At 36.3% G+C, this 27,022-nt stretch overlaps 1 protein-coding gene across 3 annotated transcripts in view; it reads right to left on the reverse strand.

Moving 5' to 3' along the window:
* LOC126191347 (lipid storage droplets surface-binding protein 1) overlaps positions 1-27,022 on the reverse strand; it is a 188,067-nt gene that overhangs the window by 30,079 nt on the left and 130,966 nt on the right. For all 3 annotated transcript variants that reach the window (XM_049932190.1, XM_049932198.1, XM_049932207.1), the window contains 2 exons: positions 24,423-24,680; positions 8,810-8,920 (listed from right to left, as the gene is read on the reverse strand). In XM_049932190.1, coding sequence (XP_049788147.1) covers positions 8,810-8,920; positions 24,423-24,680 — 369 coding nt within the window. The remainder of the gene's footprint in view (positions 1-8,809; positions 8,921-24,422; positions 24,681-27,022) is intronic.

Here is a 27,022-nt window from a genome sequence, read left to right on the forward strand (position 1 = left end):
AGAAAGAAGTTTCCAGGAGAGAATAGCTAACTCTGAAACAGTAAACATAAGTAGTCTTGAGGAACAATTTGAAGGAGTTATAGATCGAAAAGTCACTGAGGGAATAACATCCGGGAACATGTCACCTATTGTTTCTTCTGAACTTTCAGATACCCAAAAGGTTATAGATGACTTGTGGAAAGAATTTAAACTTATCGATAATAGAGTAGAAAATAGAATAACTTTATCTAATGTTGTGTTACTGAGTGAAGTGGTGATTGTTTTGCTGTGGGGAGACTTTCACACAAAATTTCATGAGAAGTACTGGTCTGCACTTGCTCAAGTGAAGCTAATATCAGATCCATGGGATCTGAGCGGAGTCATCTAACCCCCAAGGAGGTTAACATTCTGTGTTAATGGGCAGAGTGATGACCGTCAGATCCTGAGTTGTTTTCGGTGTTTCTTCCAAAATAGTTTCCTGCACTGAACACCTTTCAAATCTTAAAACTATTCTGTAATCTATCCTTGAATTCTTAAACTATCCTATAATTTTAGCACTGAGAAAACTGGATATGACAACCAAAAATAAGGAACAATTTAAGAGAATCACGGATAAACAGTGATCTCTAGACGAAATGAACAGAATGTTGTTGTTATGGTCTTCAGTCTAGAGACTGGTTTGATGCAGCTCTCCATGCTACTCTATCCTGTGCAAGCTTCTTCATCTCCCAGTACTTACTGCAACCTACATCCTTCTGAATCTGCTTGGTGTATTCATATCTTGGTCTCCCTCTATGATTTTTGCCCTCCACACTGCCCTCCAATGCTAAATTTGTGATGCCTTGATGCCTCAGAACATGTCCTAGCAACCGGCCCCTTCTTCTTGTCAAGTTATGCCACAAACTCCTCTTCTCTCCAATTCTATTCAATACCTCCTCATTAGTTATGTGATCTACCCATCTAAACTTCAGCATTCTTCTATAGCACCACATTTCGAAAGCTTCTATTCACTTCTTGTCTTAACTATTTATCGTCCACGTTTCACTTCCCTACATGGCTACACTCCATAAGAATACTTTCAGAAACGACTTGCTGACACTTAAATCTATATTCGATGTTAACAAATTTTTCTTCTTCACAATCACTTTTCTTGCCATTGCCAGTCTACAATTTATATCCTCTCTACTTTGACCATCATCCGTTATTCTGCTCCCCGAATAGCAAAACTCATTTACTACTTTAAGTGTCTCATTTCCTAATCTAATTCCCTCAGCATCACACAATTTAATTCGACTACATTCCATTATCCTCGTTTTGCTTTTGTTGATGTTCATCTTATATCCTCCTTTCAACAGACTGTCCATTTCGTTCAGCTGCTCTTCCAGGTCCTTTGCTGTCTCTGACAGAATTGCAATGTCATCGGCAAATCTCAAAGTTTTTATTTGTTTTCTATGGATTTTAATTCCTACTCCAAATTTTTCTTTTGTTTCCTTTACTGCTTGCTCAATATACAGATTGAATAATATCAGAGATAGGCTTCAACCCTGTCTCACTCCCTTCCAAACCACTGCTTCCCTTTCAGGCCCATCGACTCTTATAACTGCCATCTGGTTTCTGTACAGATTTTGACAGAATAGTATATTATATTTGTGGAAAAAGGTAATATCATGTAACTAATTGAGCAACCTTTATACTGTAGTGTATGGATTTTCTATTTTGTATAGAATATTTTATACCTTTTATGAGAGGTGATGTAGACAGGAGGGTTTGTATTGATTTTGAAAGGGGGGGTAGTTGTAAATAAGAGCATGATTTACACCAACAGATAAATCATGGCTAATACAGAACACACATCACACCTTTAAAAAAACCCTCACAAACAAGTGTGACTGGTTCTTCACCATTTGCCATTTCCAAAGGGTTGCTAAGATTTTTTTCTTCTCTTCTTTGATCTTAGCAACCCTTTCTATTTTTTTCTTTTCTTACTTCTCTTTTGAGGCCTAACTATCTTTTCCCTCTTTCCATATTCGTACACTTCTATCACAGAAGTCCTTCCTAGTCTCTGTGGTTTCCAATAACCTACAACTTATTTTCACATAAGAAGGCCGAAGAATCAGAACACACAAACGCACTTACGCATACACACAAAGAAATATGAATGCACAAACAATGAAGTCACAGATTAGAAGGATGTAAGAATCACCAAGGGTTGTAGGGGAGGAGATATATGTAAATCTAGAAAGATTCACACACTGCTTTTATTATGATAGTTCTACATCACCTATTTACATGAAAAGCCATCATCAGGAAGCATGAGTAATGAAGGAGAACGCAAGCCAGATTGGAGTTAATTGTGATGCTTATTTAAGAAAAGTCAGTGTAGCAAATACTCGAATAAATTGATGAATAGTAGGATAGTGGGACTTGAACAAAATAGGTAGACATAGTATCTACCGTGTGTTGAATAATATGTGTAGACATAGTATCTACTAAGATTATAGAAGTTGAAAAGTAGAGGAGGACTCTAGGGTATTAAATGAAGTACTAAGAAGTGAGAGTGAACCGTAAAATAGATTTTTATTTTACCAGGAAGTATTTAATTATAACGTACATAAAGATGTATACTAGGGCAATGAACCATGAGGCTTACTCATAAAGTATAAGGGGGGGGGGGGGGGCATACCCGGCATTTGCTAAGGATATAGGGCAGATGTACCTACACAGAGAGAGGACGGCCTGTGGCCTGATGAAGAGGGATGTTTTATACTGATCCTAGGGGAAAAGGATAGTATCGTGACAGAAGTCACATATTTAATAGGAATTATTCTGGTAAGTTTCAATTCTATATATCACTAGCATTATTATGTTTTATGTGAATTTACAAGTGTTGAAAAGAACACTTTCAGTTGCCCGGAGTTCCTCCAGACTACAAACTACAGCAAATAATGATACTAGTACTTATTAAGGAAAAAATAGTACAAGGAATTAGAATAAAGAATGAAGTACTCAAGTGTCATGAACACATGGAGCTTAGGATTGGAAACTAAAAGTTTAGTCCTCACAATTCCTAGATATAAGAAAATGAACTCCAACACTGATTGAAATGTTCACATTTTATAGTTTATAAATGAAAAAATAAGGAACAGCTAAATAATAATAAGAAGGATCTTCACGGTTATGAAAAGAACAAGGTATACTGTTGAAATATGAATTGTTATTATATGTGTTGAAATATGAATTGTTATTATATGTGATATAAATGCACATAATGGTTGCATACAAAATATTGCATGTTCAATCTGAGTGGGGGAATATGTAGTGCTTTGAAAATTTCTGCATAAATTCTAGAACCACTTGGTCTTTCCCATCTCTAACACATGATATTTTAAATAGAAGTGTGAGAGAGATGAATCTGACCTACTGCGCATTGCACGTTTGTGCGTGCAGGTCTAAAAACAGTCATGAGCAAATTGTGCATGCAGCATCTGAACGGCAACTGACAAGTACCTGGTGTACGATCCATAGAGTTTCAGTGTATGTGTAGAGAAGAACAAGGAGTATTTATGTACTATTCTGTGCTTTTAGTGACTGTAATGATTGTTAAGGGCAAATGAAGAAATGAGGTTAGACTTTCAAGTAATTCATGTTTTGGACTTGCTAGAAGCAAGACATGTTTACAAATTATGTAGTTGTTAAACCAATGCTATTATAAATTTATTTAATCGAGTCTAATGCAAGATGAATCTGTTGACTTGCAAAGTTTCGAATATTTATGTGAGAAATGGTGAATTTGTTCTTTGTGGAAGTTGAAATATACGAAGACTAAACTAAAAGTATTCTGCAAGTACCCACTTATTTCATGAGTAGAGAGAGAGAGAGAGAGAGAGAGAGAGAGAGAGAGAGAGAGAGAGAGAGAGAGACTTACAAATTCCCTTAACCAGTTTTATTCTTCGGAGAAGTAGTTTTTGGAGATCGATGCAGCCGACTATCCAGAGAAGAAGATCGGCTGTGCATATGAAGTAAGTCAACTGATATGAGAGAGGTGTGAAGTTGGAAAAGCAGCTCCACATTGCTTCTTGTCGCTGAAAGTGTTAGAGTATACATGAGGATGTTCTCATCGTATTTCTCAGCAACAAGTTCACTGGTGATCTGTACAGAAAGCATCTTGAGATGACACTCCTAGCAAACTGATGGGAGGTTTTCTTTCAGCAAGATGGACCATTGCCACTTTTGGATGAGCAACTCAGGAATTTCTGAATGAAGTTTTTCCTGAGCATTGGGTAGGTTAAAGGGGTTCAGTGGAATGACTGCCTGGGTCACTAGATTTGACACCACTTGACTTTTTTCCTGAGGGGCTATTTCAAATCTGCAGTATACAGAAATAGGCCCTAAACACTGCAGAAACTGCAGGAAAACATCAGAGGATCCTCTGCAGCAATAACACCTTTGCTGTTATGTAACATATGCAAGAATTATGTGAACCATTTTCAGATGTGATCAATTTGAACAATTCCTCCAGTAGTGTCCAAGCAGTTCAGCTGCAGGACATGGCAGTTCAGGTCATTGATTGGTTTCAGTTTGCCAGTCTGTGAGTTTGCTATTGTGATTGCCAATTCTGTTGTTATGTTGTAAATGGTATATGGATATGACATTGATTTGTTTGGGATTGTTTCAGTTTGCCATTTCAAAAGTCATTTTGTTTTGTTAAGTTTTTGATTTCAAGAAGACTAATAAATTACCCAGTAGTTGACTTGAATGGTGAAGCTTTTGTCACAACAATTAAGCTCATGATTTAAAACAATGTATTTCGGAGAGTTGTCCTATGTTGTATGACTTTTGAATTACCCTGTATTACAAGCACACACTATGTACATAATAATGTAGTAAAATGGAACCAAATAGAAATTAATCAAGCAATACTCATGTTTCAGGAAAGTGCTTGTGGACAGAGAATGGTGTGTCTAATTCCCGGAGCATACCTAAGCTATTCAGGACAGTTATCTTATGGTACCGTCTATACTGAAAACCATGAGCAAGTTAATCTTAAATTTCTGAAATCACATATCTTAATTCTATTTCTGAAAACATTGTTTCACACCAGAGCTTTTAAAACAGCCCTTTGTGTCAACATTTATTTTATGTTATTAATTATTAACAATGTTCTTCTCTTTCATTGCTACTTCTCATGTTCTTGCTCTTTCTTCCCCTTCAGTCTATCCTTACTCTTGCTCATTCAGCTTCTATACACTCTGCATGTATGGTACCCCTAACATTTGTTATTCTGTAACCAATCACAGTCTACTACCACAGTTGTTGTGATGTACTAAACAGAGCAATAAATAAATCCATTCACTTTTGAGACTGATATGTCAAATGTGAACAGAAACTCGGCTCTGTTCACTATCATTTTATTTATTTTTGTTATTTATTTGCTGGCATTGAATTTTTACCTGTTGTCTTCATACAATAGTGTGTCGTGTCACATCTGTTATTACAAAATATTTAAGTGATTGTTCATGTATTCTGCTCAACAAAATAATGACACTATCAGGCTAGCCATGTTATGGTCTGTATTCTGGTTGATGACTTCAATTACCTGTACCTCAATTTATCTTGCCCAGTACATTCTTTATTATTTTCATCCTTCTTAGAAGAAGCGTCTGAATTCACACTAATGGCAGAACTGATCAGTTGGAGGCTGTCTTTCAATTGTAACAATCATAACGACGTACCAATATTAAACTCCTCCTTTCTGCTGGTTTTGGAAAAACTGCTATAGCCAACATATACAATGGCATACAAAAGAGAAGTACTTAATGGGTGAACTGTTTCATTGTTTCATACTTTATTCTTAGAAGACATGTTATTGATAGGATTTATGTGTTACAGAATTTTGTTGTTGTTGTTTTTGTTATGTTTTTCAGTCTGAAGACTGGTTTGATGCACCTCTCCTTGTTGGTCTACCCTGTACAAGCTTCTTCATTTCTGAACAGCCATTGCAACCAACATCCATTTCAATGCTTTACTGTACTCAGGCCTCAGTCTCTCTCTACAGTTTATACTCTCTACACTTGCTTCCACTAACAAATTGACAATTTCTTGATGCCTCAGGCTATGTCTTATTAACCGATCCCTCCTTTTTTGTCCAGCTGTATCATAAATTTATTTTCTCTCTCATTCAGTTCAGTTCCTTCTTATTTGTTATCTTGCTTAGTCCAGTTAAACTTCACCATTCCTTCATAGTATCACATTTCAAAAACTCTCACATTGTCCAAACTGTTTATCATCCACATTTCACTTCTTTACAAGGATAATGTCCAGACAAATACCCTCTGAAAAAATTTCTCAACACTGAAATTTATACATCAGCAAATTCCTCTTTTTTCATTATGCATTTTTTCTTTTTGTTCTGCCAGCCTATATTTTATATTCTCTCTACTTTGGCCACCATCCATAATTTTGCTGCTCAGATAGAAAAACTTGTCTACTTTTTAGAGTCTCATTTCCTAATCTAATTCCCTCATCATCACCTGATTTAATTCAACTACATTCCATTACCCATGTTTTACTTTTGTTGATGTTCATCTTACAATCTCTTTTTATGTCACTGTCTACTCCATTTAACTGCTCTTCCAAGTCCTTTGCCACCTCTGACGGAATGGGAATATCAGAAGCAAACCTTAAAGTTTTTAGTTATTCTCTCTGAAGCTTAATTTCCTTTCCAAATTTCTTCTTTGTTTCCTTCACAACTTGCTCAATGTACAGATTCAATAACATTTGGATAGGTTACAATCCTATCTCACTCTTTTCTCAACTACTGCTTCAACTTTCATGTCCTTTGACTCTTATAACTGGCATTTGGTTTATATGTATTTAATAAATAACTTTTGTTCCATGTATTTTATCCCTACTACTTTCAATATTCCAAAGACTCAATATTCCAGTCAACATTGTCACAAACTTTCTCTGAATATACAAATGCTATAAACATAGGCTTGCCTTTCTTCAGTCTATCTTCTAGGATAAGTTGTAGGGTCAATATTGCCTCTTGTGTTCCTACATTTCCCAGGAACCCAAGCTGACCTTCCTCAAGGTATGCTTCTACTACTTTTTCCATTATTCTGTAAATAATTTATGACAATATTTTGCAACCATGACTTATTGTACTGATGGTATGGTAGGATACACACTTGTCGGCATCTGCCTTTTTTGAAATTGAAATTATTATATTCTTCTTAAAGTCTGAGTGTATTTTGCCTGTCTCACATATCTTTCATACCAGGTGAAATAATTCTGTCGTAGCTGACTCTGTCAATGATTTCAATAATTATGAGGGAATGTCATCCACTCCAAGTGCCTTGTTTCCTCTTAGGCCATTCAATGCAATGACAAATTCTTCCCTCAGTAACATATTCCCATCTCATTTTTACCTGCTTCCTTGTGTAATATTGTCTTCCAAGTTTGTTTCCCTTATACAGCCCCTATTCATACTCCTTCCACCTTTCTGGTTCCCTTCTTTGCTTAGTACTGGATTGTCATTTGAGATCTCAATATTCAAACAGCCATTTCTCTTTTCTCCAAAGGTCACTTTAATTTTCCTATGGGTTGCCTCTCTATCTTTTTTCAAGTTATACATGCTTCTATTGCCTTGCATTTGTCCTCTAGCAATTCCACCTTAGACGTTTTGCACTTTCCGTCAATCTCATTTTTTATTAGTCTTATTCCATTTTGCCCAGTTCATTTTTTGCATTTTTATATTTTCTTCTTTTGTCAATTAAATTCAGTTTCTCCTATGTTACCTGGGATTTCTGGTAGGCTTTGTCTCTCCACCTATGTTACCCCCTGTTGCCTTCTCTATTTCATCTCTGAAAGTTAACCATTTGTCTTTTATCATATTCCTTTCTCCTCTTTCAGTACAGCATTGCCTAATGCTCCTTCTAAAACCCTCAAAACCTCTGCTTTTTTTTTTCCTTCCAAAATTAATTCACTGCCTGTGAATTCCTCAACACCAGCTCTATTAGGTATAGGTCCCTGATATACAATAGTGATATGAAAATTTGTGCTGGACTGACATTTGAACCTAAATTTCCTGCTCATTGTGAGCAGTTGCCTTAATCACTTTGGCTTTCTGTACACACTCCCCAGACCGACCCAAACTGTCACTTGTCGCTCTGTCTACATCCTTCCATTGTAGTCCACTAACTTCTTGTTCCTTCCATTTATTCAGGTCCCATCTCCTTAATTTTCTACCTTCCTGCAATTTCTTCTATTTTCATCTGTAGTTCATAACCAATAATATTTTTTGTAAGTAATTAGGAAGTAGTTTTTTTTACATAAGTGAAAAAGCTATTTAGCAGACATTAAATCCCCTCCATATCTTGCTGCTTTACATTTCAATTTTTTTTTTTTAAATTATGATCCATGTTTGAAATTATTAAATGGTCTGTATTAAGAACTGGTTTTTTAATAGTTTACTTACTGTATATGCAATTCATACTTATTTACATTTACTGTTTCATGGAAATGTGAATTTTATGCTGTAAGAGTAAATTACTTTATTATTTTACTGCCCAAAAACTTCACTTAGCTCTTGTTTTTCCAAAGAAAACTGAACATAAAATTATGTTATTATCTGAAATACTCCATGGAACTAATTGGCAATTCAATTAGTTTGGCAAAGCATTGCAGATGTTTAATGTATTCTCATCATTGGTATCATATGTTACATACTATCATAAGTTACATACTAAGAATTTTCTTAATCATGCATAGTTGTTGGCTAATAGCTTCTGTTGACATATATAAAAGTAAACATGCAAAATTTACTTACAAGTTGATTAGTCGCATAAGAGTTGATATCTGAAATCAGTTTCTGAATAAATAATATTTTCTGCCTGGCATTTGATATAACTTTATTTCTTGCTTCTTCCAGATGGGCTGCCTGGAAAAGTGATTTTGAAAATAAGAATTAAGAATTATTTTTATGGTTGTTTAATTTTATTATGATAATGTAAACATTAATTTAAAAATGAAAAATGAGAACAGGCAACAGCTCAGCTCCATATTAAATTAATCGTAGGCAGTACCGTTCAAGGCTACTTAGAATTTCAGATGTTGAGCTTTGGTTTGTTCCCATAGTAAGAATCTCAAGAAGAATATGATGATATAGTGCAACAGTTACTGCAAATTTATTTTTAAATTGTACTGTTTTCGTGAAGCAGATATGAGTCCCATAATAATTGGTTTTGTGGCTTTGATGATCAAATGGCAACAATAAAGCTTCCCCATCAATCAAGTTTGCCTCAGAAGGGAAAAATAAAATTTTACAGAATCATAAATATTGACTCAGGTGAATTAGTCAGAGAGTATTAAGAGTGAGGAAGTTTACCAACCCTTTACCAACCCCAGTCGAAGGGAAATTGAATTTTTCCTAAAAATATTCTTACAAACTATGAATCTCATTTTCCTTTACTGTAGGTCAGGGGTAATTATAGTAGAAACCAAAAGAAAGGATGGCAAACATGTTTAATTGTGTCACAAAGAGACAGCTTTTATTTGTTGCATAGGACTAGCTCTAATTGAGACCTAAAGATGTAGCACAAGCAATACTTCAAAATTCTTCCTAAATCAAAAAGACAAAAACTGTATACTGGACCTTATGCACAAAAATGTCAAAATTCCAAAAACAAAGCAAAGGAAATATGGTGCATTATTCGCCATGAAGCAGATCAGAGTGGTAAAGCAAATGATTTTCAGTTCCCTGGTGATAGTAGCAGTGAGAGAGGTGACATTAAATTCAAGTTACTGGCTAGTGAATTTAATGATTTCTTTCTAACAGTAGCTGAAAATACAGGGACAAAATGTGGACCATCAAAATGCATATCCATTAGATTTATTTCAGTACGCATTGCATACTCCACCCGCAGGTATGCATTATGCCAAATCGACTACAAAAAAGTATTGAATACTCAGTGGTTGATAACCATTCTGTCTATGGTGGTATTTCAACCAAAGTACTAAAATCTTGTGCTGACATAATTGTGACTTTGAGATCCCTTTGTAACCAGTCAATGATCAAGCAGTATTTACTGATAGTAGCACTCATTTACAGGAGAGGAGAGAAGGAAGTGCACTCTAATTACAGACTTATCTTCCTATAACAGTGGGTCATATTAACAAATTATACAACAGGAATAAGTTCAATTCAGAAGGAAGAAACATTGAAAATGATGCCCACAAGATTTGGTACTTTGTCTGCTCTTGTCCTTGACCTACATACAAGACTTGCTTAAGACATTAGGGGACTCTTCAGAAACTGTGAAGTTTGTTAATGACAGATGCATACTGGCAAAAGATCTAAATACATCCATACCAGACTGTACAGCAAACATCTTACCAGATTAACTAACAAAAATTTGTATTATGTAATTCCAAAATAAATAGAAATGACTTACAGGTATGAGAAGAAGAGATCAATGGCCACATACTAGGTAAAGCTCAATGTGGGAAATTCCTAGGTATCAAGATGGATAATAAACCATCTTGCCTGTTTTGTGCTTATGAAGCTCCCTCATCCTCTTTACTTGTAGACAGGATTACTAGCAAACTTTCACTCACTAATGTTCTATGGCATAATCTTCTGGTGCAATGCAGGTAAGAGTAAAAAGATATCTGTTTTACAGAAGCATACAGTAGAAACATTGTGTAAAGTTGAAGGCTATTCATGGACTGGGACTTCTTGGATTTACATGCCAAGACATTTACTCCCTAATGTTATTTATAGTTTTGATTTGATTTTTATTGATCACAGAAATCGTATTGTGCATTCCCACACTTGAATGTGGGACAAGTCACAATTACAATATAATAAACTTATAATAAGAAAAAATCCTTTAGAATGAAATAAATCAGATAAAAACTAATGGCATTTAACAAAACAATTAATTTGGCTATTTTAGACTCTTAATAAGGAAAATTATAGTAACATCTGTAGAGTGAACTAACAGGCTATAAACTTATGGTGCATAAAAAAATATTCTGTTTGCTTATTTTAGAATGGCCATGATTAATTTTTCTACTGCATAGAAGAAGTTCTTCTGAGGTTATGCTTTTACTTTTGCTGTGAATTTGTCTCTACTTGACTCTCTATTTGAAGAATTTCCATGTGTCTTATAATGTTGTGTCCTTTACATAGCTGTTGACAAATCATGACACATCACTAGAATCATTGGTCAGATGGTGGTGGATGTCTGTACCAGGCAGGGAACAGAAGAACATTTGAGCTAAAGAATGTAAATTCTGTTCATGTGTATTATTTACACTTAACAAATCTCATCTTTGCAACATACAGGTCTCATTAATAATCCCAATTCCAAAGAAAGCAGGTGCTGACAGGTGTGAAAATTACCAAACTATCAGTTTAATAAGCCATGGCTGCAAAATACTAACACAAATCCTTTACAAAAGAATGGAAAAACTGGCAGAAGCCGACCTTGGGGATGATCAGTTTGGATTCTGGAGAAATGTAGGAACACGCAAGGCAATACTGACCTTACAACTTCTCATAGAAGACAGATTAAGAAAAGGCAAACCTATGTTTATAGCATTTGTAGACTTAAAGAAAGCTTTTGACAATGTTGACTGAAAGACTCTCTTTTAAATTCTAAAGGTGACAGGGGTAAAATAAAGGGAGCAAAGGGCTATTTGCAATTTGTACAGAAACCATATGGTAGTTACAAGGGTCGAGCACAGAAACCAAATGGCAGTTATAAGAGTTGAGGGGCACGAAAGGGAAGCAGTGGTTGAGCATGGAGTGAAACAGGGTTGTGCCCTATCCCAAGTATATTGAGTAAGCAGTAAAGGAATCAAAAGAAAAATTTGGAGTAGGAGTTAAAGTCCAGGGAGAAGAAATAAAAATTTTAGGGTTTGCCAATTACATTGTAGTTCTGTCAGACTCAGCAAAGGACTTGGAAGGGTGGTTGAACGGAATGGACAGTCTCTTGAAAGGAGGATATAAGATGAACATCAAAACAATGATAATGGAATGTAGTTGAATTAAATCAGGTAATGCTGAGGGAATTAGATTAGGAAATGAAACACTTAAAGCAGTAAATGAATTTTGCTATTTAGAAAGCAAAATAACTGATGATAGTTGAAGTAGGGAGGATATAAAATGCAGTATAGCTATGGCAAGGAAAGCATTTCTGAAGAAGAGAAGATTGTTAACATCGAATATGGATTTAGGTGTCAGGACGTCCTTTCTGAAAATATCTGTATGGAGTGTAGTCATGTATGGAAGTGAAACATGAACAATAAACAGTTTAGGCAAGAAGAGGATAGAAGGTTTTGAAATGTGGTGCTACAGAAGAATGCTGAAGATTAGATGGGTAGATCACATAACTAATGAGGAGGAATGGAATAGAATTGGGGAGAAGAGAAATTTGTGGTACAATGTAACTAAAAGAAGGAATTGGTTGCTAGGACACATTCTGAGGCATCAAGGGATCATCAATTTAGTACTGGAGGGAAGTGTGGAGGTAAAAATCGTAGAGGGAGACCAAGAGATAAATACAGTAAGCAGATTCAGAGAGATGTAGGTTGCAGTAGGTACTCAGAGATGAAGAGACTCGCTCAGAACAGAGTATCATGGAGAGCTGCATCAAACCAGTCTCAGGACTGAAGACCCCAACGACAACAACAACAACAACAACAACAACAGGTCACTGATAATGTCCTGTATTAAGAACCAGAAGGTTCTCCTTCATAATAGGATTTATGACACGCAACGTGTGAATGAATGAAAAAGAACAAAAGCAGGAAAACTAGTGAGACTTTTTGGCTTTTTAAGTGTGCTGCTGCACCAGCCATCATTCTCCAGGTGAATTATTGTCTGCCCCCAAGTTATCATAACTTACCAAATTTTGGTATAAAACTTCAATTCAGCATAACTTATTTAATACTATAATTTTATGAAATGGAATTAAGAAATTACGTGAGAAGATTGTGTTTCATCTGACATCCCACATGGATTACCACAGATAACTCACCAAAGTCCAGAATGAAGGGAGGCTTTTGAATCTTGTAATAGATTTAAAATGTGTGATAAGAAAGGAACTAAGTAGAAATTACACAGATCAGACACACAGACAGTTAATCAGCAAGAGGCTATATTAATGAATTCTAATCTCATCAGAATCTGGTATATTTAATGGTATCTGCCATGTTAACTAAAGTTTCCAGAGACAAAACATACTAATACATGATTCAAAGCTAATGAGCTATCCATCACCCATGAAAACATAGTGAACACCACTTTCGGTTTATCAAGCAGTGAAATTGAGTTTTCAACTGTTAAGCTACTTTATATATATATATATATATATATATATATATATATATATATATATATATATATATATATATATATATATATATATATATATAGAGGGAAACATTCCACGTGGGAAAAATATATTTAAAAAGAAAGATGATGAGACTTACCCAACAAAAGCGCTGGCAGGTCGATAGACACACAAATAAACACAAACATACACACAAAACTCTAGCTTTCGCAACCAACGGTTGCCTCGTCAGGAAAGAGGGAAGGAGAAGGAAAGACAAAAGGATATGGGTTTTAAGGGAGAGGGTAAGGAGTCATTCCAATCCCGGGAGGGGAAAGACTTACCTTAGGGGGAAAAAAGGACAGGTATACACTCGCACACACACACATATCCATCCATACATACAAGACACAAGCAGACATTTGTAAAGGCAAAGAGTTTGAGCCATATATATATATATATATATATATATATATATATATATATATATATATATATATATATATACTTAAAAACAAAGATGATGTGACTTACCAAATGAAAGTGCTGGCAGGTCGACAGACACACAAACGAACACAAACATACACACAAAATTCAAGCTTTCGCAACAAACTGTTGCCTCATCAGGAAAGAGGGAAGGAGAGGGAAAGACGAAAGGATGTGGGTTTTAAGGGAGAGGGTAAGGAGTCATTCCAGTCCCGGGAGCGGAAAGACTTATCTTAGGGGGAAAAAAGGACGGGTACACACTCGCGCACACACACACATATCCATCCACACATATACAGACACAAGCAGACATATTGTTGATAAATTGTTTGCGTTTCATATCGTACAGATTGACGATCGTACAAGCAATAAAATACACTGATAAAATTGCTTACAAGAACTTCTGTGCATATTTGTTAAATCGATTACATGAGGATAGACATTTCTTGAACAAAATCATCTTTTCTGACGAGTCGATTTTTCACTTAAGTGGCAAGTTTAACACACATAACTGTAAGATTTGGTGCAGCGATAACCCACATCAAACATTGCAACACGTTCTTGATAGCCCTAAACTAAACGTTTTTTGTGCAATGAGCAAGAACAAAGTTAACGACCCCTATATATACCTCTCCTTTCTTCCCCCCAAGGCAAGTCCCCCCGCCCCCGGGACTGGAACGACTCCCCACCCCCTCCCCCAAAACCCACATCCCCCCGTCCCTCCCCCTCCCTCCCTCCCTCCTGACGAGGCAACCCTTGGCCGCGAAAGCCAGAGTCCCGTGTGCATGCCCGTGTTTATCCGTGCGTCTATCGACCCGCCAGCGCTCCTGTTGGGTAAGTCTCATCATCTTTCCTCCCAAATACATTCCTCCCACGTGGAATGTTTCCCTCTATTACATATACATACACATATATATATATATATATATATATATATATAATGATATGGTTATAATAGAAGGAAACATTCCACGAAGGAAAAATATACCTAAAAACAAAGACGATGCGACCCACCAAATGAAAGCGCTGGCAGGTCGACAGACACACATGTTTGTGTTCGTTTGTGTGTCTGTCGACCTGCCAGCACCCCCACCCGGCAAGTCACATCGTCCTCGTTTTCAGGTATATATATATATATATATATATATATATATATACATACATATAGTTATAATAGAAGGAAACATTCCACGAAGGAAAAATATACTCAAAAACAAAGATGATGTGACTTACCAAATGAAAGCGCTGGCAGGCCGACAGACACACAAACGAACACAAACACACACACAAAACTCAAGCTCTCGCAACAAACTGCCGCCCCATCAGGAAAGAGGGAAGGAGAGGGAAAGACGAAAGGATGTGGGCTCTCCTTCCCTCTTTCCTGATGGGGCGGCAGTTTGTTGCGAGAGCTTGAGTTTTGTGTGTGTGTTTGTGTTCGTTTGTGTGTCTGTCGGCCTGCCAGCGCTTTCATTTGGTAAGTCACATCATCTTTGTTTTTGAGTATATTTTTCCTTCGTGGAATGTTTCCTTCTATTATAACTATATGTATGTATATATATATATATATATATATATATATATATACCTGAAAACGAGGACGATGTGACTTGCCGGGTGGGGGTGCTGGCAGGTCGACAGACACACAAACGAACACAAACATGTGTGTCTGTCGACCTGCCAGCGCTTTCATTTGGTGGGTCGCATCGTCTTTGTTTTTAGGTATATTTTTCCTTCGTGGAATGTTTCCTTCTATTATAACCATATCATTATATATATATATATATATATATATATATATATATATATATATATGTGTATGTATATGTAATAGAGGGAAACATTCCACGTGGGAGGAATGTATTTGGGAGGAAAGATGATGAGACTTACCCAACAGGAGCGCTGGCGGGTCGATAGACGCACGGATAAACACGGGCATGCACACGGGACTCTGGCTTTCGCGGCCAAGGGTTGCCTCGTCAGGAGGGAGGGAGGGAGGGGGAGGGACGGGGGGATGTGGGTTTTTTGGGGGAGGGGGTGGGGAGTCGTTCCAGTCCCGGGGGCGGGGGGACTTGCCTTGGGGGGAAGAAAGGAGAGGTATATATAGGGGTCGTTAACTTTGTTCTTGCTCATTGCACAAAAAACGTTTAGTTTAGGGCTATCAAGAACGTGTTGCAATGTTTGATGTGGGTTATCGCTGCACCAAATCTTACAGTTATGTGTGTTAAACTTGCCACTTAAGTGAAAAATCGACTCGTCAGAAAAGATGATTTTGTTCAAGAAATGTCTATCCTCATGTAATCGATTTAACAAATATGCACAGAAGTTCTTGTAAGCAATTTTATCAGTGTATTTTATTGCTTGTACGATCGTCAATCTGTACGATATGAAACGCAAACAATTTATCAACAATATGTCTGCTTGTGTCTGTATATGTGTGGATGGATATGTGTGTGTGTGCGCGAGTGTGTACCCGTCCTTTTTTCCCCCTAAGATAAGTCTTTCCGCTCCCGGGACTGGAATGACTCCTTACCCTCTCCCTTAAAACCCACATCCTTTCGTCTTTCCCTCTCCTTCCCTCTTTCCTGATGAGGCAACAGTTTGTTGCGAAAGCTTGAATTTTGTGTGTATGTTTGTGTTCGTTTGTGTGTCTGTCGACCTGCCAGCACTTTCATTTGGTAAGTCACATCATCTTTGTTTTTAAGTATATTTTTCCTTCGTGGAATGTTTCCTTCTATTATAACTATATATATATATATATATATTGATTCCAACTCATAAGATTAACAAACCACAGTTCCTACAATGCCTTCTTTCACTATCACCTGCAATATGATGTCCTTTTATGGTGTAATTCTGAGGGGTCAAAAAATTTCATCTGGCAAAAAAAAAAAGGCTATCAGGTCTCTTTCTGCAGTTACAGACTCTAAAACCTTCTGCAGAACACTTTTTAAAGGCCTAAAAGTATTGATCAGAAAACTTGAGCAGCTACATCTAAAGGGGAACTGCACACCCAACATAACACTAGAATGAAACAGACAGATAATAATAATAATAATAATAATAATAATAATAATAATAATTTTCTTGTCATTTGGCTGATTACAGCAATAGACAAAGTCAGGAGCATATATTTCTACATAAACTGCTATATCGATGTCATCGATTTACATAAAATAGGTACACATTAGAATACAGTATTTTCATCTTCAAAAAATTCATCAATGGTGTAATACAGATTGTTCACTAGTAGCTTGTATAATTTAACTTTAAAAATATTTATAACAATTCTTTAAAGTCAGCACTTAGTCTATTTAACATCCTTAGTCCAAGAACTAGGTAGGAGTACTGTGATTTTGATAATCTATAATATGGCATGTCTACAGATGTTCTGTTTCTAGTATTATGGCTACGAATATCACTTCTCAACACAAAATTAGAGACATTGTTTCTAATGTACAATAAAACATTGTAGATGAATCAGTTTACTACTGTAAGACACTGCAATTTAATAAACTGAGGTTTACAATGTTCTGTTTTATCAGAATCTGTTATTATTCTTATTGCTTTCTTCTGTAAAAGTAAAATGTCATTTACATGACAGCTACTACCCCACAGTAAGATTCAATAAGAGATGATGCTTTGGAAGAAGGCAAAATATGCTGATCTCACATAGTCATTAGGAACATGTCTTTTTAAATTTCTAATTAGATAAATAACTCTTGAAAGCCCAGCCAATATATTTTTAATGTGTGGTTCCCATATCAATTTATTGTCAATAGTAACACCTAAAAATTTTACAGTTTCTAATTCTTGGTAGTTATGAATCTCTTTGAGGCTAAAGTAAAGTGTCTGGGTTTTGTTTTCATTTAGTAAGAAGCCATTAGCTTTGAACCATAATGAGGACTGAGAAAGAGTATTTTCGGTCAGTGTTTTCAGTGTACCTAGATTAGAGCTTTCACGTAGAAAAGTTGTGTCATCAGCATGCAATATTGGGTGAGAATTTATGAATGAGGGCAGGTCATTAATCATTTGTATAAACAGTAAAGGTCCAAGCCCCAACCCTTGAGGCACTCTGTACCTAACATTAACCATATTTGATTTCTCCCTACCAATGCACACAGCTTGTTGACAGTTCTCTAGAAAAGACCTGAACATATTTATACTGTTGCCATCAAAACCAGCACAGTGTCATGCTCTACACAGTCAAAGGCTCTGCTCAGGTCACAAAATGTAGCCTGCGCTTAGTCCCTAGCCTCGAACGCATCTAGGACTATTTTTACAGGGGAGTCCATTGCATCTGTTGAGGATTTACCTTTCCTAAATCTAAACTGTTTATCACTAATTATATTTAGTTTACCCAAGGAGACACTAACTTGCTCATACATAATTGTTTCTAAAATTTTTGAAAAAACTGGGGTTATGGATATAGATCTGTAACTAGCGGGACAGTTCTTTTCCCATTTTTTATATATGGGCACAACTCTAGAAATTTTTAGTATGTCGGGGAACTTACTTTCAACTAGGCATTTGTTAACACAAAAAGTTAAAGGATAAATCACACAATCAATAACATCTTTCAACAAATTACATGACATATCATAGTAATCAACACTAACTGAAGGTTTGAAATTTTTCACTATTTTTAGGATATTATTTGGGCTCATTTCTGTGAAAGTGAAGGTGCTTAGGGGAAGCTTTTCAAGCTGTTGATAATACTAAGTGCATTTTCAAGGGGTTTGTTTATTGAAATACTAATTTCTTCAATGGACTGGATGCAATATTTTTTAAATTCTTCTGGGGTAATGGTGATTTCCTCTTTGTGTTTAGTGGGTGCAATGGAGTTTATTACACTCTAGGCCTTTTTGCATTTATTGTTAGATTTTTCAATGTTTACTATGTTATGCAGTTTTTTGCTTCATTTATTGCCTTCCTATACTTGTATTTAGCTTTAACATACAGTTCTTTATACAGTTCTGATTTACTGGTTTTGTACAGACTAGAATACAGTATAACAGTATTTTTCAGTTGCCATAACTGTGGAGTATACCATTCCTTCATTTTCCTTATCTTGTAATTACTACTAATATTCACAGTGAATTTTTTCAGATTGATGTTATTTTCAAATATATTTAAGAATATGGAGAAAAACTTGGTGAAAACAATATCAGCTGAACAATGTTGAAGCATAATAAAATGCTTAATATACCGCCCACAGCTAGATGTAAGAAAGTACAATCTAGTTATGAATAACTGGGCATACAATTATTTAATACTTTACCTTTACAGGTTCATCACTTAATGACTTTGAAACAAAAACTGCAAAATGGTTGAAAGGAAAAGCTTTCTACAATACTTTAGAATTTCAAAACTATATATTATTTTTTATGTACTGTAAAATTAAGAAATTGTTCTGTAGTGTATATTTTACATGCCTTGTATTATTATTAGTATGTGTACTAAAACTATGACAATAAAATGTATTTGTTTGATAAAAGTAAACTCCTTATGATGACAACAACTGCATAAAAATGCTCAAAAATCGATTAAAATAAATAAATTTCTTTACTTGACTAATTTCCCTGGTTAAACAGAAAAAAGAACAAAGCAACACTATAACAGGAAAACAATAAAAACAACAATAGAACACTTCAACAAATCTGAAATAATAGGCATTTTAGTAAAAGAAATGACACTAATCATATTATGTGACTGGAGTGTATTCCCTGGAGGAGAAGAAGTCAATGGAATAAGAAGTTATTAAAGATGGGTAAAGAGAACAAAAGAGATAGTAAAGCTAGGAAAAATTTCATTCATAGAGCAGCTTGACACCTACAAATAACTTGTTACAAAACAAGAAGAAATAGACATAGTAGATGCAGGAATCATAAAAAATATTTCAATTTGGCTTCATGCAGATCAAGTATAAATCGAAGTATAATATTAGAGATATCAGAGCTCACCTCTCAGCAGTTGCTGAATGTGACCTGATGTGAGGAACATGTAAAATAAGCATAAACTACAAAAAAACTGAAGCCATAATAGAAGCTGAAAGATGAACAATCACATTGTTCTTAGAAAGACCGCATGCTGCTTCAATTTCTCTCCTGGTGAATTCGAGTCTCTTATCTACTGTGATGGATACGCAAGGTCCATTTCCCATTTGTTCATCCTTTCAATATACACTAATATTTGCCCTAGAAATTCCACTTCTGTTGATTCCAGGTTTTAGTCAACTTTCGACTTTCTGTACCTAGTATTACGTGATTCCATACTTTCTAGGAACACTTCAAACTCTGGCCCTTGTTATGAATGCTTTAGCAATTGATCACTGTGATTTTAACAATCATATTTGTTGGAGAGGAGGGGCATTTCCTTGAATCTTACACTAATACCTTGGGTTCTCCTACAGCTATAATTATCTGAACAGCATTGAGAGCCTCCTGTGTGTTTTCACCATACAAAACATGGCTGACAAGCGATCATTCTTTTCACACTCCATACATCTATGGAAAAGAAAGTGACCATAATACTGACTAGAGTAGGAATTATCTTTCATCATTTACTTGAGAGTGATTTTCAGAGTGTATAGTCAGACATAGATACTTCAGGCAATTGCCTTTTTTTCCTTTTCTTTTTTTTTAATACAGACTAACAGATCTGGTTTTTCATAGTTCTCTACTAATCAGGAAAGTAGAAAGAGTAAAGTTGATCAGTGCAGATTATGATTCTAAAAATATCACTCTGAGTGCATATATTACCAGAAATATGTGAATGAAAAAGCTATTCCATTTCACTTCTTTGTGCAAGGTGTTCGAAATGTTGTATGTGTTCCAATAATTCAACACAAAAACTGTTTGCTCATTGTGAGTCACCCAACAGTGAATAATGGATGCATAGAGTACCAACAATATCAGTTGATTAAAATTTCTTTAAATTGCAGTGAAAATTATGGTAACTGTCTCCACAAATCATTTCCACAGCTCCTACTAGTTCACCTTGTGTGGTGAAGAGTATTTAAATTTATATTTAAAAAAAAAACTGAGGCAGCAGAAATTTTAATTTGTGATTTCTTTGAAGGTCAACAAAGAATATGAAACACAGAATGTCATGTCAGAAAATGTGATGGGAAACAACTGCCGAATTCACAGTGAGATTGTTCATCTCATATCACAGAACTATATTCAAAATACTTTTACCTGTGGTTTATTTGTAGAAGCATATCTGTATAACTGGAAAAAGTAATTTTTGTCAAAGGATCAACCTTTTACTTTTACAAAGCCAGTTTTACATGAATGGATTTCCAGTCAACATCAGTTACTTGTGAGTATGCATCATGTGATTGTGTGTAAATCAACCACTAACTACATCAACAGGTTAGAAAGCAGGTCAGTGTTGGTCATAATTTTGATGGTTTATTGACAGCAAAATTGATTTTCAATCACATAGTATCAGTAACCAAAGCTAGCTACATCAAGAGGTGCTCATTGATGTCAAAGATAAACTGTTTCGAATGTGCAGTTCTGAAGGGTTGAGTAAGCTGCAGACTTTGCAAGCTCAGAAACATGGAGCCATCTGCTAATGTCAGACAACTTAACCTATTTTCATGGAGCTCACTCCTTTTATAGAAATGGATTTTGTGCCTTTTTGTCTTCTCAGTCATTATTTTGTTGTTTGCTTTCGCTTTCATGGCACACTGCAAAGATTACTAAAGGGTCTGATATTTTTACTAAAAGAGGAAATATCTGAAAGTGAAAAGGTATTTAATATACCTGGATAAAGAAAAACCCTACACTATACATTAGTATAAACAGGAATGGATAAATATTTTTAAAGCAAGTTGTTTCAACAGTGAAAAAGCAGAGCTATTTAATGAGAAAAACAATTTAGAATGTTATTTGCCATTTATATAAAAAAAGATACAAAAGATAAAGTAAGAAGACACTATTTACCACCTCCAAAATATTGTTGATATGCTTGTAAGTATATATTTTCTCCAGCAAGGAAATTATGTTTTCAGATGACACGTTTTCTATTTTTTCAGGTTCAGGAGTGTGGAGAATTGATGATACAATCTTTGTCAAGAACATTCACTATGCATTTTGCTTTGACCATTAATAAATTCTGTTATGATTACTTGTTACTACATTCTGCTACTACATTTTGAACTGTTTTTTTTCCTTTCAGATCAGGGTGGGCTCACTGAAATCTTGATTGTAGTGACTGATCTGTGACATAGCCTGAGGTATAGATTAAGATGAAAAGTGATAACTTGGTTGTGAGTAGGTGAAGTCAATTATTGCAAATGCCAAATAAAGATTGTGGTAACAGATGTATGTGCAGTATAGTCTAATATTTACAGCAACACCATATTTAGATGTGCTTTTGTCATTTTAATATACTATTTACCGTAAAATTTAAAACTGAAAGGTACATTCAGAAAATGTATATTAGATAATGGACAAGTATTCAATTAGTACTTTCACGCATAATATACACAAATATCATACATAGTGAAGTGCCACAGAATAATAGACTTTACGTGGTTGAGTAAAACTTTTGACACCTTCCCCTGGTAACAAGAGATGAGCACAGCAGGTCAGTACACAACAGCCGAATGTAATGCCAACAAGGAAGGACTGCTGATGTTAATGTAATATGGCCACAAAAGAGAGTTAATTACTACACACTACCAAGACGTGGGTGTCCAGGGTGCCAATGGAGTAGAATGACATCAAAGAGAGAGGATGATGCTGTACCTGTGTTGACCATGCAGAAAGGAATAAGAAGGCATAACTCAGATGCAAGAATAACTATTCAGTATACCAACTGTGCAAAATACATCTACCACTACTCTTGAAAGGTGAAGCTGAGATACATCTCAGCTGCAACTATATCAACCAGAGAAGCTGATCAAACAAGGAAGTCAGGCTAGGTGGTGTCCCCCACAGTGGCAAAGCACACTGGCCAGCCCTGTGTACATATTACTACAATTCCAGTAAAAGTATGTTAGTCTGCAGCCACCTAATGTGGAGGAGGGACTCGTTGGTCTATCCTCTGCTCATCAAGACCATCTTCAATCTCTGATAGAACAGAAGCAAATTGCTACTGGAAGCCACAGTGCTGCCATTCAAGTCAAGACTGATGGGGAGGTATGGTTGACATCAGCAAACAGGCCTTCTGGTGGCCTAACCTGTGGGTCCAGGAAGCAGTCAACAATCGTCATCATATAGGGTGTGCCATGGCTGCCACCTGCCTTCTGTTGCTGAGGGTGTACTACGATGCTGCGGGCATTTATCCTGTCAGAGGCTGCAGTGTGATGCAGCTCTACTTTGCACACTCCGTGCATTGTCAGTGTGTGCTTCCTGGCATGTCATCTACGATGCCAATGAGAGAACTTTGGTTACCCACATACCTGAGCTGTTAGCTCATGAGAAAGTGCACAGAACACTGACCAAGTTGTGGCTAGCGACCCACTGGATGCTGAGTCTATGCCTCCACCATTGCAGCGACTTAAATGGTGCAGCACAAACAACCATCAGCGCATTGCGGCATGGCCACTTCTGCCTGCCATTGCTGCTGGCAGCTATGAATGAAAACAACAGTGTATTTTTCAACAATAAATGTTTATTTGTTAGTGATGTTTCACTGGTGCTTTTCGGGTACCCAGCTGGCACCAACCCAGTCCAAATTTCACCACTGCAACCCACAACAGTAGAGGTGACAACTCCAGCCTCAATAATTGCTATGAGAATTTCCAAGGAGGATACACTGCATCTGTTACCAAAGGATGTTCTCTCATAACCTCACTTCACTGTACAGATGCAAACTGTACAGCATACAGCTCTCACAATTCACATTTTTGGTACCAGCATGTAAACGAAAATGATCACTTGTGACAAGCTAGATACAGTACAGAAAAAAGATAACTGGGGTGTTGCAGCAGACTCAGCTGCTGCAAACAGTCAAGTGAGACAAGAATGTTGCTCATATTATAAGGGCTTTATGCACACTGAGTGCAGATGTCATTATTAAAAACCTAAGTTTACCAAAGTTCACTTGAGATTTATAAGAACTGCTCTTTAAGTATTGTAATAGGAGCCATGTGTTTAGTCAAATATGGTCAATAATTAATCTTTAGCAAAAATATAGATACATAAGGACAGCAATACATTCATAATCTCTGAAGCAAAAATTTGGACACACCATCAGATTTTTGGATGTTCATGCACTTAGTATCTACTTCTATTTGGGATTCCAAAAGTATGACTTAAGATCAATTGAGAAACATGTCCAATATCCTTACTTAATAACAGGTACAATAGTTTATGTTTAATAATATATTTGACATATGAATATTTCAGTTTCCATGTAATGAGCAAGGAAAAAATCTTATAATTGATATGCTATCAAATTTGGTCTTTCTGGTTTAAAACCTCATGAATAAATATGACCAATGCATACTAGCAACACATTTTTCATAAGTCAAAATATAAAGTTTTGAACTTATCTTACACTATATTGCATTTATTACTGAATAAAATTCTCTTTCCTTCTTTTCTTTCAGTAATGTTTACTTAGATATCTATATGCAATGGTTCAATACAGAACATTCATTACCTTAACTAAAGCATCAGAAAGATCTGAACAGAATCCAGCAGCTTTGTGAAGGGATACATTAACATTATGTGGCAAAGCTCCAACAGCAGATCGTGTGTAGTTGAAAAGATGGACTATCCTGCGGGCTGATTCACGAGTAAGCATGACCATTAGTTGTTCAAGTGTTGTTGGCGGGGCCTGGTTTTCTGGTTCATCTTGACTCAGATGAGCCCACAGATCCTTGCTTAGTTCAAAAACAGCTTTTGGGTCTTTGACAAGCTGAAAATAAAGAAGAAATTTATGATTAATGAAATGGTCAGTAGGCCTGTCATGTACACACTAAACTTATTTAATGATAAATAGACAGGATAGGGCTGGGTAAATTGTTTACTGTAGACAGACTACAGTGATGATTATTAATTTGACTAGATCACTTATATTCAAGTAACATTTCATACCACAACTAAGAGCAATATAGAATCTTCATTGGAGATACTAAGCAAGGTGATGCAATGGTAAGACACTGAACCAACATTTGGGTGGGCAGTGGTTCACATCCACAACCAGTCATCCAGTTTTAAATTTTCCAAGCTTCCCTTAAAATGCTTTAGGCAAATATTGTGATAGTTCATTTGAAATGGTTGCGATTAATTTTTCCCCTGTTCTTCCCAATCCAAGCATGTCTATTATGACCTTACTCTCAATGGGACGTTAAACAGTAATGTTCTTTTCTTCATTTTCATCAGGAACCAATTTTTGGATTCAATGAGCAGTATAGAATCTTCATCAGAGATACTGAGAAGGGTGAGAGAGAAGTAAGACACTGGACACACATCTGGGTGGACAATGCTTCAAGTCTACAACCAGGCATTCAGATTTAGATTTTCCATGGATCCCTTATAAATGTTTTGGACAAATACTGGGGCAGTTTATTTGAAAAAGTTATGGCTGATTTTCCCCCCATTCTTCCCCAATCTGAACCTTACATTTTCTTTATTATTACCTTATTCTCAACAGGAAATTGGACACTAATATTCTTTTCTTTCTTTTCATTGGATCCAATTTTTTGATTGAAATATGGAAATAGTAAGGGCTCAAAGGTGGAAAGTATGATAATTATCCATTATATTTCCCAATAACTCAAACTGGAATGAATGAACCACATTCTTCTTTGTGCCCTGAAATGAGGAATATTTATACAAAGAGGGTGAGAGATGAGAATAGGGAGGAGGTAACAGCACGGAGGGGATGAAAACTGTTGGGAGGACAACACAGGGAGAGTAGGTTACTGTAGGTTAAGGACAAGATTATTTCGATAGTACACATCTGGGTGGACAGTGGTTCATGTCTACAACCAGGCATTCAGATTTAGATTTTCCATGATTTCCTTAAACCGCTTTGGACAAATACAGGGACAGTTTATTTGAAAAAGTTGTGGCTGATTTTTTCCCCATTCGTCTTCAATCTGAGCCTTGCACTCTGTCTATTATGATCTTACTCTCAACAGGACATTAAACATTAATGTTCTTTTCTTCCTTTTCATCAGGACCTGATTTTTGGATTGAAGGATGAAATAGTAAGGGCTCATAATATTGGAAAGTGTGATAATTATCCATTATATTTCCTAATAACAACTCAAACTGAAACAGATGAATCACATTCTTCTTCGTGCCCTGAAATGAGGAATATTTTCCTCCCCTAGGTAGCATCCTACCACCCACACCACCAAAAACATATCCTAATCTGTTCTACTGCCACACATTACTAATCCCTTGCCACACAGATTGTACATGTGTGAAAGTTCCAGGAGCAATTCCTGTCTCATGCTCTACATAGACCAGTGCTGTCATAGAAAGAGACCACTCTAAAAGCAGTTCTGCTGAAACTTCTGCACAGTCATTCTTATAGGCACAATCATCAGCTACCAGTCTATTCAGATGAATGTCAACCACCAATCTATGGCCAAAACTAAGGTTGACTATGCAGTGGCAGAGTACTGCAATGAGCACAACTTGATTTACTTCATTGACTGCAACCTATGCACATCAAGGGGAAAGATGGGTGGCTGCATTGTCAGAGGGCAGCACACAAAGAGGGTAGGAGACAAGAAAAGGGAGGAGATAATAGCACAGAGGGGATAGAAACAGTCAGGTGGCTAGCATGGGGACAGTGGGTTACCTTATGTTGAGGTCAGGATAGCTTCAGTTGTGGAGGATGCGTTGTGAGGATAACTCCCATCTGTGCAGTTCAGAAAAGCTGGTGGTGAGAGGGGAGTATCCAGATGGCAGACATAGTGAGAATCTATTGAAATCAAGGCTGTTATATTCAGCTGCATGTTGTGCCACAGGATAGTCTATGTTGCTCTTAGCCACAGTTTGGCAGTGGCCATTCATTCTGGTGGACACCTGCTTGGTAGGCATACCAAAATAAAATGCTGTGCACTGATTGGAGCAGAGGTGGTATAATACATGGCTGCTTTCACAGGTGGCCCGTCCTCTGATGGGGCAGATTAAGTCTGTGATATGACTGGAGTAGGAAGCGCTAAGATTGGTCAGGTCTTGCACCTTCATCTTTGACAGGGATATGATCCCTGTGGCTAGGGGTTGGGATTGAGAATGGAG

The sequence above is a fragment of the Schistocerca cancellata genome, chromosome 1, assembly GCF_023864275.1.
Source record: "Schistocerca cancellata isolate TAMUIC-IGC-003103 chromosome 1, iqSchCanc2.1, whole genome shotgun sequence".
Lineage (NCBI taxonomy): Eukaryota > Metazoa > Arthropoda > Insecta > Orthoptera > Acrididae > Schistocerca > Schistocerca cancellata.